Consider the following 15971-nt stretch of genomic DNA (forward strand, 5'->3'; position numbering starts at 1 on the left):
AGCTTGGAGCTTGGCAAGCTACAGTTTCAAACTCTTGTTAATCGCTGAATGTGTTTTTCTGTAGAGTTGCCAGTTTGATGGCTCTAACATTGCTATCTACCACAGCATAAAGCAAAAGCAAGAGTTTGTGATGCTTTATGAAACATTCATCCAAAGCTCGCCTGTAAAACTGAGGGTGGACAAGGCTGGGATTCAATCCACAGTACACACCTCCCACGATCACCATCAAATCTTCTCTGAAAATAAATAAGATGCTAAGCTAATTACAGGTCCTCCAAGTCCACTCTGACAGTTGCTAAGACTATACGCAAATCAGTGTTATCAGGCTGTTCTGCTAAGACACAACTAATTACATCTTTTCACTTAATATCCTGGTCAGTTTTGCCATTGGAGCTCCTCTTTTATTCTTCCGTGGGCTCGTTTGCACATTTCATCTTCAGAAAGCAACAGGCTGACATATCTTTGACATATACCACCATTAGAAAGACAAATGAAAGGAACTATTTCTTCAGGGGTCATAAGTCTTTTCACAAGTACGTAAATTGTTTTATGACCTTGGCTTGCATTATTGAATAATATATGGAAAGTATACGCAGAAACAATGGCCACTATAGGAAGCTTATCCTGTGGGTTCTGACTCTTGTGTCCCGCAAACTCAATTTATCATGTGTAAAGAAGATTCATGGAGGACCCAGTAACATAAAGATCTTTCTTATACTACAATATAATGAATATACATCAAGGTAAAGTAGCATTCAATTTGGAGCAGCAGAAAAGACTTGCATGCTTTAGGTCGTATTATGCATTACCACTACAAATTTCCACCATGCATATTAAGCTGTCGTAAATAGTTCAGCATCCATGCAAGCCTTCATCACCTTAATTTGCTCATAAAATACAAGTTACAAAAATTGTTTCTGCTTATGAAATGCTCATAAGGCACAATAAGAGTTATTTCAGAGCCATATAATCAAAGAGCAATTTACATTACAGACGAGATGTTTTTGGCAAAAACATGAAATGTAACTCCTCAAAAAAAAAGTGCTATTTTAGACTGGGAAATCCACTTATGTTAAAGGCTTGAATCTTTGGAAAGCAGTAAACTTTGTTGAAATTACAAATAATTAAGAAACAGAACTACCACAATTACAATGTCAGTAAAGAGGGATGACACACTGTTGTGGGCATAACATCTCTTCGTCACAAACATGACATGTTCTGAAAGTGGCACCTACATGGCAAAAATGAAAACTTAACTGGGGTCTAAATGCTTGGAAACCACCAGACTATGAGATATTGGCTATTCATTTAGAAAGCAAAAATTATATAATTAAAGATAAAATCATGATGTCTAACGCAATTACTAAACCACAGAATGCTGCAGTTTACAATATATTATGCTTTCACTGCTTCTGTCAGATTAAATCGGCAGTGTGAGGCCCATGCTGAGAAGCAGCAATATGACATGACAAATGCTTATCATATTGCAGTTCCAATGACAATGCATGTCAAAATGATTGCAATATTTCTGTTTTGACCAAACTGCATTATATCTAGCATAAATTCATAAGGATTTTATTAGAATAAGCTTTGTAATAAATCCCGTATTTTATTTTTTCTTATAGCTTTTCCATTGCATGGTATGCCCCAAATAGTTTATGGCATCTAATGTATGCATGTTGACAGCAAGTCAGTGGGCAGCTGGGCAAAGTAGAATCTCTTGAAAACAATTGGAAGGACCTTATGGAAATTTAAACTGTAACCACAATGAATAATGTTATCAGTAATCAGGTCAATGCCAATCAGCTAATGAATTTTTTGTAACAAACTGAATGCACATATTTATGGTTTATAGTGTTCACTTGTCTAACAAATACTATAGGCTTGTCAAGCTGTTCCACAATGGACAGAACTTTCATAGCTCCACTTGTGTGTGCATACAGAGAGACAATAAATGAGAATGCTTGAAATGCAGTTGTATTATTGATATTCATGTTGAATAGTCAAAAATTCTCATTTGAATTACTTTGGGAAAATAAATTTGATTGTACTGGCTCTGGAAAGAAAAAAGAAACGGATTCATCCATGGAGTCATAGGGAGTGTCCTTTTATTGGTGTGAACAATGTGGCAATGGCTTCCTCCAAATCTGTCAACACACTACCAGCTCATAGCCAAGTCTTGTCCTTGGCTTGAAAAACTACAAACTGTTTTACACAGTTATGTGTTGTTTTTTTATCATAGTTTCATTATGAAGATCATAAACCTTCATTTGGAAGTTAAACAGATACATACAGTACCTGTTAAACATTATATTCAATAATATTGTAAATACCTGACTTTGTTTTTAAGGGAGGTTATCAGTTGTTCAGATGTACTTCATAATTTCAACAATTATTGATAAATAACACTTATTCTGTTTATACTAGAGACTTCATTTAGCAATCATCCTTCCAACATTGACAGCTCTATACAATACAATCTTTCTATTCATCATCTAACCTGACTAAATATCTATGTCTACTCAAACAACCTCGGTCAGGAAAACAGAAAATGTTTTCCACGAATGCATAAGCCACTAGGGCTTCTGTAGACAACGTCTTACTGTAAGTAAAGCCTGACTGCTCACAACAATATGAAACTCCACCAACCAAAACTTTTCCTCTTGTGCCATCAAGAAGATTCTCCACCTCTCAGACTGTCTCCTCTCTAATCGATACTGCGTTGCGCTCAGATTATATGTCAGATACACAACGCAAGGCTCCAAAAGTAGGCTGTCTCTTTCTTGCAGCATTCTTTTTATGAAGACATAGGCAAATTTTACAAAGTGATTTTACCTGACACAACCCACACCCTATCATTTGGGGATCAATGCAGAGTTATCAAACTCCATTATGATTGTACAGCCCTTGCACAAATTAAAACTAGAGATTCAACTGAGCAGACAACTCAAAATCTTTATGGATATGTGAACAAACAAACTTTCATAACTATGATGTCAATAAATACAAGACCAGTTGTTCTGACCAATTAACAAGTGATTTTGTTCATCATTTATAGATGAAGTCCTTTCACCATTTTGGGAATGACATCTCCAGATTTACCAACACATTGTGCAAGCGCAAACCATCTTTTGGCATTAAAATAGTACTGTCAGCCATTATTTAGCGATTATTTAATGCCCAAAAAAGCATGTCTTAAAGCAAGTGGTAATTTGCGCTGGACATTATAATGTTCTTGCGGCGTCTGTTTTAGTAGCCTCACTACGTCAGACTTCGTACTTCCTCTCAATTTCAGTTTGCTTCTGTCCTCAGTTTGAGATAGCATACCATCTCCCAGATTTCCTCCAGCTCCACAACAGCCTTCCAATCAACGAACAGAGGGCGGGCTGAGAGCCATGACGTAGATGCTAAACTAAGCATAAGCACAAAATTTAAGATTGTGGTTTAGGTTAGGAAAATCTAAAACATTTGTGGATGATATGGAGACACAGGATGCAATTCGCTTTGTTGTGGAGAATATTCCCTGCATTTGCCTACTGAAGTCTGAACAAGAAGAGTGTTTGTTTCACATTTTGAATGGATGTAATGCTGTGGCCGAGCAGCAACCTCACGCTCTCTCTCGTGAAGCCAATAAGGAAGTGACTAAAACTACAATTCATCGACTGGCCGCTTGAGGCTGGCTGCAGAAGAGAGTCAGTCCCATAGACTCCCCATGTTAAAATGCAACTTTACAGCAGAAAAAAACATGTTTACAGCCTGGTTCAAAAAATGATTTTGGTCTATATTGCTAATTTCTTCCCTTCATGACAACTCTGAGGGGGGTGAATTTTTTTATAACTCATCCGTTTAAATTATATTAAGCCTTAAAGTTCTGCATAATTATTGGCGTGGCCACTTGAGTAACAGGTGGATTGCCGCTGCTGACAATGCCGTCGTGCTAGGTGGGCGTGGCTTCAGCAATCAGCTCCCGCCTTTTTACCCATTTTCGATTATCCGGGAGAGTCGTGTGGTGAAGCGCTGCCAAGATGGCGACAGCACGCTCTGCACACTTTAGGCTTCTAAACCTCTATTGAGGAGTCTATGGGTGACGTCACGGACACTACATCCATATTTTTTTACAGTCTATGGTTGTGGCCCTACTCCCGACAAGGTTTTGGGAAAAAAATTATTTATTAACTGTTACCAATCGTCGGCGTGAAACCAGGGAGGCCGAAGTCCGGCAAGGCGATAATTGAGATGGTGTCCCCCTTGGTTGCTCTCTTGGAGGATCAGGTTAAAGAGGCAGCAAAACTCACTCTTTTTTTTCACAGCATACCTGTGTTTACAGTGGAAGTTCGAGGCGGCTGAGCCGGCGCATAACACACGTCATAAACAAATTTTATGTGATTGGCTTACGGGTACAACAATGATTTTAAACTTCATACAAGTGCCCCCCCACCACGAGAAAGTAAACGCTTGTCAATTATGCCCTTCCAGACTCTGTCTACGAAGCAAAGCAAAGTAGCAGAGTTTGGTATTACCAGGCTACTGTTTTAGTAAATCACTCACAGAATGTAACCCTCTCATTGGTGTTTTATGGAATTGTGTTTCACTGCTCAGCAGAACAGTTTAATTTATACGGTTCTGGAAAAAACTTTAAGGTGTGGAAATAATGACAGAATTTTCATTTTTTGGGGAACTATCCCTTTTAAGCATTACAACTGCTTTCAAAATTTATAATAATCAGAAATTATTCTAGAGCACAAAATCATGATTTCTGAAGGATCATGTAACACAGAAGAGTAATGGCTGCTGAAATATATTACATAAATTACATTTTGAAATATATTAAAATAAAAAAAGTAATTTTAAATTGTAATAAATTTACCAATATTCTGATTTCTACTGTATTTTTGATCAAATAAATGTACCCTCGGAAATCATATAGCAAATAATAAAAAAAAACAATAATAAATCTTGCCAACCTCAAATGGGATCATCTTATAGGCAGATTTATGAAATTTTTTCCCCTTTGGGATGTGTCAAGCCGACGTTGCAAAGCTCAAGAAGAACCAAACCACCTTATAAATAGAGATCTATAAATATTGCACAATCAGACGACCGTATGCTTGAGTCCATAAAGCCCTTTTGTGTTCACAGCTTGTGTTCCAAAGCTCATAAAGTCATTACATGGCTGAAAACAGATGACAAAAAATCATGTAAATTGAAAACGTGGCCAAACTTGCCTGAAGATATGGCCAGCCTAAAAGAGACAGAACTGGTATGGCAGTAATGCCACTGTCGGGCAGCAAGCAAAGGATTCCATTTAGATGTTGTCTGACAGTGAAATTGCTTTCACCTCCATTAGTCACCTGACCTTGTTTTGCCTATTTATTTCCAAATAAGACCCTCTCTGCTGCACAAGCTGGCAGAGGGAAACTTTATCAGTGCGCCAAGCACCATCTCACTGGTGGGGCTCCATTAACTCTGCATCTGGGCTTTCACACGACAACTTCCTCCCAAAACTCTGTCCACCTTTAAATGACTGCATTGGTTCATAGGTGAGCTAGCCTGCTCTCTATACCAATATATACTCTATACCAATGCCAGTCTTGTCACTGACCCTTGGGCTATGTGTTGCAAAAGGTCTTATGCTTTGTGATGGTCTATTCAAAATGTAATTGTCTGCATAATGGACATGGGCGTAGTTATAACTACACATAGACCAAATGACATTAACAGAAAAAAGCCATAATAGTAATTGTGGTATTGTTCATCTTAACAAAATGAAAAACTACCTATTTATAGACAACTTCTCCCCTGATTCTATTTTCCAAGCCAGCTTGTAGCTTTGACCTTATTATTCATTAATGCATGAAGATGGTTTCTCACCAGTCCCTGGTCCTCCCTCTGCTTGCCTCTGTATTCAGGTAACACATCCTGGAGAAGCTTATTTAAAGGGACAATAAGTAACTTTTTAGGTATTTTATTATCTAAAATCAATATTTTTATTCATAAATATGCCCTCAATGGTGTACAAATACCTATGCCAATGTTTAAACTAATCCTTGTAAATGAATAATTTATTATCTTTATATACATGGGACGGGTAGGTCGACGGAGGCTTCCATGTAGTTCCGCCATCTTGCAAAACTATAATAGCAGAGAGGGACAAAAAGTACTAAGCCAACGCGTTTCCACAGCGCGTTTTCGGTCAGAGCCAGAAACGCAGGTGCAGAGCAGTGAGAGGCGCTTGAAACTGCACCGGCAAGTTTAAAAGTCTGGATTGCATTCTTATTATGGACCATACATATGCCGCGCCACAGGAGAAGAAAACTTAGTCGCCAAAACAGTAAAAAATAGAACGTAAAAGGAAACGTGACCGTAGATTACAGAAAACAAGAGTTAATGGGGAAGCTTTTTCTAGTTTGAAAGAGCTAATGCTGGATAAAGATTTCAAAAGAGACACTGAAGTGGCCAGTTTTCTTCTCGACAGTTAAGTCAGTGTTACAATCTATATTATAATATTTTTTTTATATCTAACAATGCATATAATTCAGAAAATATAACGAATAAATTAGACATAACTACTAATTACAATATTTCATGTTTTCCACAGTCAGTAATTCATACTGTAACATTTGTTTGTTAGTTGTCATGTTGCAGTTTGTTTGAAATAACACACCTGTTCACCTGAAGGAAAACTCGACGAAGTGCTATTAGAAGACATCCTGTCAAAGCTTTTTGGTACATATCGCCTACCGTAGATGCAACGCGCATTTGAAAAAGCGAGGCGCTGGAGAGCAAAATTAGTTTGAATGCAAAATACAATTTCACCACTAGATGGGAGTAATTCCTACATAGTGCCCCTTTAAAAAAAAATCCAACAGGTTCTCATCACGATTTGCATTCAAGATGCAAAATTAATACAAATAATAAAAGCTAAAGCATTTTTACATATTCCATTTTAATAAGGCATTTCATCATAAAATATTATGCTCTGTGATTTTGGTTGCATGTTCAAAATTAACAAACAAACAAAAAATGTGTAGGAAGATTTAGACATGAGGGTGAGAATAATAAAAACTTGAGAATATAATCAGACTGAGCCATCTGTCGTCACTGAGAAATGCCATGGGATGAACTCACTCATATCTTGTCTATTGGAGCTTATATCCTCAGGTTGTTTTTTGGTCTGAGTTTTCAGGCCCATTGGTGAAACGTGCCCTTTTACTACAGGAATAAATATGTCTAAAAATTGAGATGGTATTTTATTAGTTTTAACAGTGCTGATAATCTCACAATCATCAGCGGGAGGACAGGGATTGGACTGTGTTTATCTCTGACTGGGCAGATTATGTGAAACCTCTGGTTAGATATGAGATTAGTGTTCAGAAATATGCGGTAAGAAGGCAAGTTCTTATCTTTAACCAACATATATGTTTACCCTACAAGAAATCCTGGCAGCCAGCAAACTCAGAATGAAATATATTAAAATGAGATTACAAGTACTGTAGAAAACATCAACTGAGCGGAAATATTGTCATTATGTCGGGAGATGACAGATGTGATTACTTTAATTTTATAAGCCTAAAAGCTCTATCACTTAAAAATATGGCAAAAAGATCCATAATAAGATTTATTTGTTATAGCATTGCACTGTGGCTGCATCATACAGTAAGTGTTCAGAAAATAAATCAAATACTTAACAAATCAAATTGGCTCTATAGTGAACTGAGTTTTGTAAGCAATCTCTGGTAGCAATAGTTCAAACTACACAAGCACCAAAGGGATGTAAGCCTGCCGGGGCCAGTCTACTGATGTGAAGAGTCAATCTAACACTCATGAAAGGTAGCTCTAACAAGTGTGGCAGGGCGATAAAGCTATAGACCTCTTCAATCCATAGAGGAGAACAAACAGCTTTGAAGAGGGCCAGAGAGCCACGAAAAGCCAAATCACTCGGTCAGAACTTCATACAGGGACTAAAATGAACAAATATGCAATTCATGTTTTCCTTCTTTTTTTTATTCAATGTTCATTGTCAATTGTTTTAAAAGTTACATGCAAATTTCTTATTTACTCAAGTAGACAAGTTTGCTTTTCAGAGCTGTTTTGCATTTATATAACTGCACAACTGTCACACCTGGAGCCACCCAGAAAAGGAACTTGATTATTATTCCAAAGGATGAATCAGCCTATGAACATCAACGGCAGAGTGGAAGGCAGAGTTTGAGCCCTTTGAACAAAAGAGAAGGATTGAAAAATGGAAGATTATTGAAGTCTTTCTTTTCTCCCAGGCATGAGTCCATTGTGCCAAGACTCCAGGATGTTTCGATACTATCGGGTCACTTGTACTCCCGTGCTGTACAAAAAAGTTCTGACAGACAAAAGACCAGGATGCAGTGCTAGAGCTTCTTAATGGAATTCTGCTCTATTCAATGAGATTATCGTATTATCTCAGCCTGACTCTAAGAGAGAATAGAGATCAACTAATCAAAGTGGGCCGTCAGCGTGCCTTCATTTGTGTTTGACTGATGAAGGAAAATGAGTAACGATTGATCGTACAGTATAAAATGTCATTAATCTGTGATACAATAAAATGTTGGAATGACAGAAATGGACACAAAATTCATTTCAGCCACAGCAGACACAGTTTTAGTGGTCTCAAAATAATAATAAATCTAATTCTGGTATATTTTCCTGCCTCGCCGTCTCTCCCAAAATGCTGCAAATACTAATTGATAATTGATCCCATTTATTATTTTTATTCATTTATTTTAGAGGAAAAAATGTAAACTCCATGCAATGCTTCAAAATGGTTAAATCATGTTTGCAGTAGTGGTAGAATTAAATGTAATTTTTAATAAAAAATCTGAGGGCATCTACAGGATAAGTGCACTTATTTTATTCACTAATGAAAAATGGCCTCTAATGGATGGAGGGGCAGGTAATAACAGCACATTCTCATAGAAAAGAGGAATAATGACAAATGAATGTACAAACCTCAAAGAGCAGACAGAGTAAAAGGAGGGAAGCTTTCTCTGCCATTGCCTGAGTCATTCACACAGGAACAGAGAGAGCAGAAAAGAAGCAGTGATAGAAAGCTGAGAGTGTGTGTGGGTGCATCCATAGAGTTGATTAGTAAGCCCATTAGGACCGAGAAAGAATGTCATTGTATAAAACTCCCAAGTGAAATATGCTGGGTCAGCTGAACACTGGAAGTTTTAGCTTGTTACCAGGGAAGAACAGCTGCATATCAACATGTCTAGTCCATGTAACCATTACTTTAAAACTAACATCCAACACTAAAAATATCTGAATAATTGGAAACATGTATGAGGAATATACAGAGGCACTTTAGAAACTCTTCAAAATGTATGACAACAATTTTAAAAATGCATATATCAAAGCAAGTATAATTTATCATAATGCAAACACAGTTTTGAAGCAAGAAAAAAAGTCACCAAAAAAAGTTCAAATTAAAAAACAGTAGTTGCATTTTAAGTTCAGAGAAAAGGTGTAACGTCACATGTTTGCAGCTCACACTTGGTTTGATTTTCATCTAATTCAATTTATTCATTCCAAGTGTGTCCTAAATGTTCAAAGTTATCCTTTTGTGTTGACTATTACATTTGCACAATTACTTTTAAATTTACATTTATAAAAGCAGTAATTTTTTTTTATCCCAAATGACTTTTAAATTAGGATAACAAACAACATACTGGAAGAAGTGCTATAATACAAATGTCCAGTCTTTTTTATAGATATAGATTGCATGTCAAAAGGATTCAATCAAGTGCTCATGGAAAAGATGAATTTGTACTGTGCAGTGCTCTGCCAATAATGACCAGCACCAGAGAGGAATGGTAACACCTCACTGATTGCCATGGTTGCCATTAATTAATGACCATCTGGTCAAGGTGCATACATTGCACTGTAGGCTAAATGTAATGTTTGATGGTAAACCTGAAGACTTTAATATAGCACGAATTTTTCAGCAACAGGTCTTTATAAAACCACTAATGCACATGTGGGTGTACATAATTGTGGTTTGCATTTAAAACATGCTCTATTATGTATTATAGCTCCATAATGATTTCTGCAATGCAAAGACATTTCTGCTTAGCTTCTCTCAGATACCCATATACCTGAATGGACAGATACGACTTCTGTGTATTAGTGCAATATCAGTTTTTACAAAATGAAATAATAGATCACAAGATGTTCTGCCCAAAAATTTGTGGTGGTCACAATGACTCATCTTTAACCTGCAGTGAGAATTTTCCTTCAGATGAGTTTGAGCTCAAGGGTTATAAAGCAGTAGCGAAGAGGGTATCAGCTTTGAGCTGAGCTGATGTGTCATTGTACATGAGATGGCCATGTTGACATCTGAGAATAAACTACTGACTGATACTGCGAGCGAGAGTTGGCAGACTGCCGATTTTGCATGCTTTCAAGATCACAAAATCTTAAAGTTAAACTATGGTAGATTTAAAATCCAATAAACCAAACAAGCTTCCTTATAAGTCATACTTCAAATATAATGACAGTGATCAATTTAACTCAATATTTATGTGTATTTGTATTTTTATGGCTTTTAAATAATAGCATCTTTAGCATAGAGATTTGCTAATTTCAAGCTGTATTGGAATCATCTGTGTATCAATTCTCACATACACAATCAGTCAGTTATTACAGCTACAGGACACTGCCTTAGAAGGATGTTGCTTATTTAGACAGTAATTCACTAGGATCTGAAAAAGAGAATTGTTGGAACTATAAGAATTGTTATCCAAAGTATACGACTGTGTACTCACTGATGTGTACAGATGGCCTTCTCCATTCATGGCGATGTACAAGCCCGTCTTCACAGACTGAATAGCAACGACCCGAAGGCCCACAGGGATGAGGTTGAACAACGCTGTGAAGGCAATTCAGGGGTTAACAAATGTAATTTTTCCATCAATTTAAAATTCAACAAATTAAATTTGAAAAAAGATATATATTTTTTAGAATAAACTTAAAAATTGAGTACTGTATATGGTTGTTTTTGTATATTGCTATGCAGTTCTAACAGTGATTAGGATGTAGAACAAACCTCTAACCCCAATAATAATAGCAAACTAAAATAGCTAATATGGAATTAGAATGATAAACAATGGGCTACAAATCTCAACCCATAAACTGAACACGGGCCGCACTCCACAGAGTGCATAAATAGGGATAGTGTGAAGCATAAAATTTGATAGACAGAATTTGAATGGAGGCCTCATATTATGTAGAATAATTGTTTTTATGCCCAGTTGGCAGCAACAGGAGCCTGGTGCTACAAGCTGGAGCATAGTAGGCATGCGATTGGAGGCAGTAGTAGTGCATGGCAGATTTAATGGATCTTTTGTTGTTGGAGCAGCTCTTCGGTCGTTGTTTGTACTGGAGGGGAGTAACAGCCTAGCTGGTGACACTAAGTGCATCCAAAGGGGTGATTTAAACCTACAGTATAATGATCTCACTTCAACTCACTGGTAATTGGCAGAGCTCCTGGGGTGCTTGAATGAAAATGATTTCAGAAAAGCCCTGGTCTGGAAGACTCTTGTGTGGCAGAATATGAGTCGAATGGTTACATCAAAGTGAGTTTCTGGAAGTGCTCCACAGGCACACTGGAACAGATTCTTTCAAGGGCAAAAGATGGACTTTGCATCCTTGTCTTCCAAAGAGAGCATGATACTGAATGCCATTTCATGCCCTTCTTTTTCTTCACCTCTATTTCTCTCTCCATCTCCCTATTTATACTGGTTTGCAACTTACAGAATTTATATAAATATCCAATATTAATAACTATATTTTCCCTAAAAAAATCTAAGCAAATGTATGTTTAAGTTAAAACAAGCATTTAACACAAAATCAAATGATCAAATAATACTGTTGATGTTAGACAAAGATGTTGCTTCAAAGATGAGGTCTCAAATAATTGTTTGCAGAAAGGAATATTTATTTATTTTTATTTTTTATGTCGTTCCGGACCTGTAAAAGCTTTTATGTCCTCAGAACAGCATTTAAGATATTTTAGATGAAAACCAGGACCCTTCTGACTTCCCCATTGACTGCCAAGTAAATAACAGTGTCAAGGTCCATAAAAGGTATGAAAGTTGTCATCAGAATACTCCATCTGCCTTCAGACGTGCAATTTAGGTTATATAGAGCGATAGGAACACTTTTTGTGCAAAAAATTAAATTAAATATCGACTTTATTAAACTTTTCCTTCGTCAACAGTCTCCTCTGTGTCAGTTTTCTTTCAAATTAAAGCAAAATACATGTAGAAACAGCACATCCTTGTGGCACGCCTGAAACAGAAGAGCATACCCAGCATGCGGTGATATGGAGAGACACAGAGAAGACTGTTGACAAAGGTATTGTTGAATAAAGTCATTATTTTTGTTTTCATCGCTTACAAAAAGTATTCTCGTTGCTTAATACCATTACAGTTACTAAGGCTCACCCCTGCTGGAGTTTATGATTATTAAGTGCCAGCCGTTCTATCTCCCGAGGTAATATACTGCCATACTGCTAATTTCGGTTTACATTCCCCCGAACAACAGCAACAACAACAGGAATGATGCACTAAATGAACTGTACCAGCACATCAGTGAGCAGCAGACAGCACACCCTGATGCTTTTCTCATCATAGCTGGGGATTTCAACCATGCTGACTTAAAGAGTGTGTTTCCAAAAATACACAATAACTTTCCAACACGAGGTAATACAATTTTGGACTTGTTTACACCAGACCATACACAGAGAGGAGCTTACAAAGCCCTCCCTCTCCCCCACCTCTGAGCCTCAGACCACATCACTGTCATGCTAATGCCTGCATACAGACCGCTGATTAAAGTCACCAAACCAGTTCAAAAACAGATTCAAGTGTGGCCAGAATGATCATCAGAGGTTCTTCAAGACTGCTTCAACACTACTGACTGGGACATGTTTAAGCAGGCTGCCACATACAATAACTCCACTGACCTACAGGAGTACCCAGAGTCTGTCACTGCCTACATCAACAAGTGTCCGGGCCAATCAGGAGCCGTGGATGACAGGGGAGGTCTACAGATTCCTCAAGACACGGAACGCTGCCTTCAGAGATGGAGATGAGGTGGGCCTGAGAACTTGTCCCGGGAACTTTTCTTAAGTATTGTAGTATATTTGGAGTATATTTTTTAAGCTATGTTTGGGTTTTCAACTGATATAGTTTCTATAAATAGCCAGTATAAATTACCTAAAATGTGTGCCTTGCCAGCACTTTAGCAAAAGAAAATCTAGTTACTGCTGTTGTTGGAATACTTTAGGGAAACTTTAATTACTTTAACAAAAATTCAATGTATATAAATAAATAAAAATATAAAAAAGCCAACTCTACAGTTGTTTTCTGCATTTTTGTAGGTGTGTTTCTTAGTGTCACAAATGTCATGTGTCATCTTCTCTCGGAGTGTTTGACTGACAGAGAGCCCTCTGTGTGTCACTCTGTCAATACAGCTGCATATTAAAATCAAATTAAGCAGCTGGCCTGAAGCATTTGAAAAGCAGGCCCAGTAGAGGCTAATAATACACCACTGCCTCCTGAGTTATCACCTCAATGGCACACACACATCTCCCCAAGGACCAGTCTACTGCCATATCAGCAACAGTGATAACTACAGAAAGTGAATCAGTAACAGGGATTTTAAAAGTGTGTGTAGTAAAAGTAATGATATGCATTTGAGCACACTTAACCTTTTTAGTGTAGCTGTAGCATTTTTCACGCCAAATTATCAAGCAGAAGTTGGGATGCATAATATTGGATTTTTGCCAATATCCAATATGCCAATATTTTTCAACTCATTTTGGCTGATAGACGATGCCAATACTGATATATTTAATTTATTTGGAAACAACACCAAGTCTCTCCTGTGTGTAAATTATAAGCTAGTTATTTTTAATTTTGTTTAGTTTTTACCAATAAATTATTTGTTAGAATGATAACAGTACACTGAAGCTTTGAAAATAAATATGAATAAATTATGTATAAATTTAAAAAATATATGTTTAAAAAATATATAACATATTACACATAATGACATAATAAATCAGTATCTATAAAATTATTTAATTTACAAGTGTCATGTTTGTGATTTTAAATGTTTTTATTAATGTAAGCTATATCTTTTGACCTTAAAATCAATATATAGTAATGGTTTTATGCCATTAATTACTGCTTTATTTAGTCAGAAACATAGTCTAAATGTTATTTGTGTATTTTACTTTCATTTTATTAGAAGCAGGCCAACAGCGCCCCCTACAGAGTTAAAACTCCTTACCAAGCGGGCATTAGGACCAGGGGAGGCTGCGTTTGCTGCCACTGCACATGCTATTACTTTTTACTCTATCACACACCGAAAGTGTACATGCATTCTCAGTTTAAATGCAGCACTCTTAATCAGTGAATCTAATCATCATCTAGGCAAAACTTTGCTTCAAGAATGAGCTAGACTGCTGACTTGATCTAATTGCTCCCCACCCTGAGCACATGTGATTTAATGTATTCCTCTTATCGGCAAGACATATCGGCATCATTTTTCATACTTACATTTAAAACCATTATCGGACGATTCCGATATCATTCCGATAATATTGTGCATCCCTAAGCAGGAGTCATGTCTTCTGAAACATGCTCATGTTTTGATTATTTATTATGTGCAATGATGATAAAATTAGAGGGAACTCACAAGAATTACTACTGTCATCCTTAGTCCCATCAAGAGATCCATCTGGGTTCATCTGCAAGTAGTATCCCTGCCTGCAATATAACCTGGTCACTATACCCTTGAGCTGGGGATCTGTGGAGAAAGACAGAAAACACTCAATAATTAACAAAGCACTTCTTCTATGTAAAGTTACAGTCAACCCAAAAATGTCGTCATTTATTCACCCTTATGTCATTCTAACCTTGTATGCATTTCTTACTTCTACAGAACAAAAGAAGATATTTTGAAGAACACTGTGACTCCAAAGCACCCTCTCTAGCCAGATTTGATAAAGATATATCTTACCTATGTGGTGTCAAAAAATTTTTTTAACAATATAAAGCATACTTTTACTTTAATGGGATGACATAATTGTAAAGCAGAACATTAGAAGATACAAGGCAAGTGATCTCAGTCTTCACATGAACAGTTTGAGTATCACTGTAATCTGATTGCTAAACAGAAGAGGATAGTTTGATGATTACAAATTTTGTGTGCAAAAATTGTCACAGGTCTGTTTTTGGACAGAATTTAACTGGATTTTACAATGTTGTACATACTGAGGTAAAACTGAAGATTAAGGAAACAGTGTCAACTTCTGTGTTCCTTTTGACTTCTTGCTTAGAACAGTAAGAGAAACAGTTTTTCATCTGAGAGTGGAGATGTAAAGGAAATAACAAACCAAAGAATGTTCTATCAAAACACTGTCCTTTACTGTGATGTGTTTGCTCAGGAGTACTGTATCGCTAATGGAACATCAGATGTGTGCATACTAGACGGTGGTAATACAAAAAGACACACAACAGCAGTTTGCAATGTTGGAACTCAACTAAATACAGTAGACATGTGGTGAAAGAGCATTCAGTACAGCACCAAGCATTCACGCCGAATTATCTCATTCCAAGTCTTCTGAAGCATTAGACAGGGAGTTGTTCCAGGTTTGACATCAATAATTGTGTCTTCAAACAAATCACAATGTACTAAGTTTGAATGTGCAGACATTAGCTAAATGTGTGTTTCACAAGGAAAGAAAGTCATGAAAGTTTGGAACGACATGAGGGAGAGTAAATGTTGAAAGAATATTAATTTTTGGGGGAAATACCTCTTCAAGACTGTAAATTTACTCTGTGCAAATTGTAAAACAATAGCGTAAAACAACAACAACAACAAAACATACTTCTGTTGGTTGTTTAACTCTGGGGAGGCTGTATTGTGCT

At 36.8% G+C, this 15971-nt stretch overlaps 1 protein-coding gene across 1 annotated transcript in view; it reads right to left on the reverse strand.

The window, feature by feature from the left end:
• Nucleotides 1-14867, reverse strand: part of LOC113081287 (fibroblast growth factor 14-like) — a 41776-nt gene extending 26909 nt beyond the window's left edge. The window contains exons 1-2 of the mRNA XM_026253364.1: nucleotides 14737-14867; nucleotides 10797-10900 (exon numbers count right to left, since the gene is read on the reverse strand). Coding sequence (XP_026109149.1) covers nucleotides 10797-10900; nucleotides 14737-14788 — 156 coding nt within the window. The 5' untranslated portion in view covers nucleotides 14789-14867. The remainder of the gene's footprint in view (nucleotides 1-10796; nucleotides 10901-14736) is intronic.
• Between the last annotated feature and the right edge of the window lie 1104 nt (nucleotides 14868-15971).

Source organism: Carassius auratus, unplaced genomic scaffold, assembly GCF_003368295.1.
Source record: "Carassius auratus strain Wakin unplaced genomic scaffold, ASM336829v1 scaf_tig00033648, whole genome shotgun sequence".
NCBI classification, from domain to species: domain Eukaryota; kingdom Metazoa; phylum Chordata; class Actinopteri; order Cypriniformes; family Cyprinidae; genus Carassius; species Carassius auratus.